This window comes from Egretta garzetta, unplaced genomic scaffold, assembly GCF_000687185.1.
Source record: "Egretta garzetta isolate BGI_Z169 unplaced genomic scaffold, ASM68718v1 scaffold751, whole genome shotgun sequence".
NCBI classification, from domain to species: Eukaryota; Metazoa; Chordata; class Aves; order Pelecaniformes; family Ardeidae; genus Egretta; species Egretta garzetta.
In genome coordinates, this window is record NW_009258628.1 from 191,848 (window position 1) to 194,180 (window position 2,333).

The 2,333-nt window shown below is 51.5% G+C and overlaps 1 protein-coding gene across 1 annotated transcript in view; it reads left to right on the forward strand.

The window, feature by feature from the left end:
* Window positions 1-582: 582 nt before the first annotated feature.
* The window catches only part of SETD7 (SET domain containing 7, histone lysine methyltransferase), a 25,710-nt gene continuing 23,959 nt past the window's right edge, over window positions 583-2,333 (forward strand). Inside the window, exon 1 of the mRNA XM_009648251.2 lies at window positions 583-631. Within this exon, the coding sequence (XP_009646546.1) occupies window positions 583-631 (49 nt within the window). The remainder of the gene's footprint in view (window positions 632-2,333) is intronic.

Sequence of the window (2,333 nt, forward strand, 5' to 3'; positions counted from 1 at the left end):
CAGAAAGCTTAACACCAGCCTAGAGGTGCCTCTGCTGTCTGCCAAAACAAGTGAAGAAGTCTAAACTGACAAGACCCCCGCCCCAAACGCTGCAGCCTGCTAAGCGTTTGCTTGGGATTGCTCCTGTGGTGGGCACATGGGCTGAACTAAACTGTTCGCAGCTGATCGCCGCTTGTTTTCCACTCCGCAAGGGACGCTTGGGAATAGCTCAGCAGAGGGCTGAGCTCTCGCACAGCAGGTAACGGTGCGAGTTGAGGTTTTTCTAGTTTGATGTTAAATTTTTCCCCGCTTCTTAATACCCACCAAGAAATGCTAGAGCAGTGTGTTTACCATCATTTCCATTTAGCGTTGCTATGCTGGTCTTACAGCTGTATTTGAAGTTAATGGAAATTATGCTTTGAACATGTGAAACGCTGTGTAAGGCTAAGAACTCTTGACAGCAATCCCGGACTTGATATTTACCAGACACTTTAATAGTTTTAGCCCCAGTCTCTTAGTTCTCCTACTGTAGAATTGATAACATGTAGTGCCATTGCTGTGCTGCAAAAATAAGTTAACTAATGCATGAGGAAGCTGGGTACCATGGAGGGAGAAGAGCAGAAGCTCCCCTATGTGTATGCAGCGGAGGACAGTAAGCAGAACAAGCAAGGGCCGAGGCTGTACGTGGAACAGACAGGGCAAAAGGCACTGTCATCGTACAGCTGGGCACAGGCCCTCTGGAAAAGGCGTCTGTGGTTACGCAGTTAAAGGCAGGAGAATAGCTTCTATCTAGAGCAGGGCACATCCCACTTGGAAGGGTATTTCTTGTTTTTGGAGAACTTGTAACCTTAGCATTTTTGCTGTGTGATTTTTTTCGGCAAAAGGTAGGGGAAGAGGGTGTGCTTTTAGCGTGAATGGCTGCTTCTCTCACACCCTGATGAGCTTCTGCAGTTGAGCAGCCACCACGCTACCATGTTTAAAGGTCCTGTTGATCTGCAGTTTCTTAAGTTGTGTGTGTAGGTCACAACAGCGCCCACCTCCTTGCTTTCTGTTGTACCGCCCGAACGCTTGCTGTCTCTTAGCAAGAGGGGTACCTACCGCATGTTCCAGCTCCTGGCCCATAGCCTCGTCTCCCTTCTGCTCACCAGATATGTTAATAGCTTAAGCACATCACCTTCGATTGAGAACTCCAGCACTACGTATGCGCTGAATATCAGTTAATCTCTTCAGAGACTCACTGTCAGTGAAACAAACCAGATACATAATATAGGGGTTCCTATACCTGCAGATCCAAGGAAAACAATGACCATGCCTTGTTCTCATGCCTCAGTTTCCTTTTTGGTGGGTTGAGATCAGGATTGTTTTACATATACAGGCTTTAAACCACAAATCTCTCCTGAACAGCAAAACTGGCTGTCCTTTAGTTAAATTAACCACCCATGATACAGAAGCAAGCCCTTCTGTTCTGCTCAAGCTTTCTGTACCTCTCAAATCCTCTCCAAACCTCTTGAGATTAATATTAAAAGTTCTCATGTCAATTAGGTCAAATACTAACCTCGTTATTCTCCCATTTAACGATTTCCAAACTCTCTTTCTGCAGACATATCTAATTATTTGGTTTTGCTAAGCTGTAGCTGTCCTGTTTCCCTGGTGTGATGTCATCCCTGACTTCAGCAGCGCCGCCTGGCAGCACGTGGCTGACTCAGCGCAGGTTCACCAAGTCCTTCAGGTGGGAAGGGACCCCCAGGAGGCCTCTACTCCAACCTGCTGCTCGCAGCGGGGTCTGCTCTGAGGTCAGATCAGGCTGCTTGGGGCTTTATCCGGTCGGTCATCAAACGCCTCCAAGGATGGAGACTGCACAACGTCCCCAGACAGCCCGCTACGCTGCTCAGCCATCCTCATAGGGACCAAGTTTCTCCTAACGTCACGTCTGCACCTCTCTTGTTTTCGGTAATGCCCGTTGCCTCTTGTCCTCCCACCACTGTGAAGAGCCTGTTTTCTTGGTAGCGCTGCTGGGCTGCCGCTGGGTCCCCCCGAAGCTGTCCCCTCTCCTGGCTGAACCAGCCCTGTTCCCTCAGCCTCGCCCCGCAGAGCACGGGCTGCAGCCCCCCGCCACCTGGGTCACCGCCGGTAGGACGAAGGAGGTACCTCCGGCGCTCCCAAAGCCCAGAGGCACTCCGACGTGTCCTTTAAGGTCCTTCCTGCGGGTGCTCATGCGGTGGAGAGGCCCTGCAGCAGGCTGGGGCGCGGGTGACAGACCACTGTCCTCACTGTCCCCTGGGTACGCGCTCCCAAACTGCGCCCGCCGCGCAGGGCCCGCACCCTTCCCGCAACACCGAAAGCCCAGGGCCCGC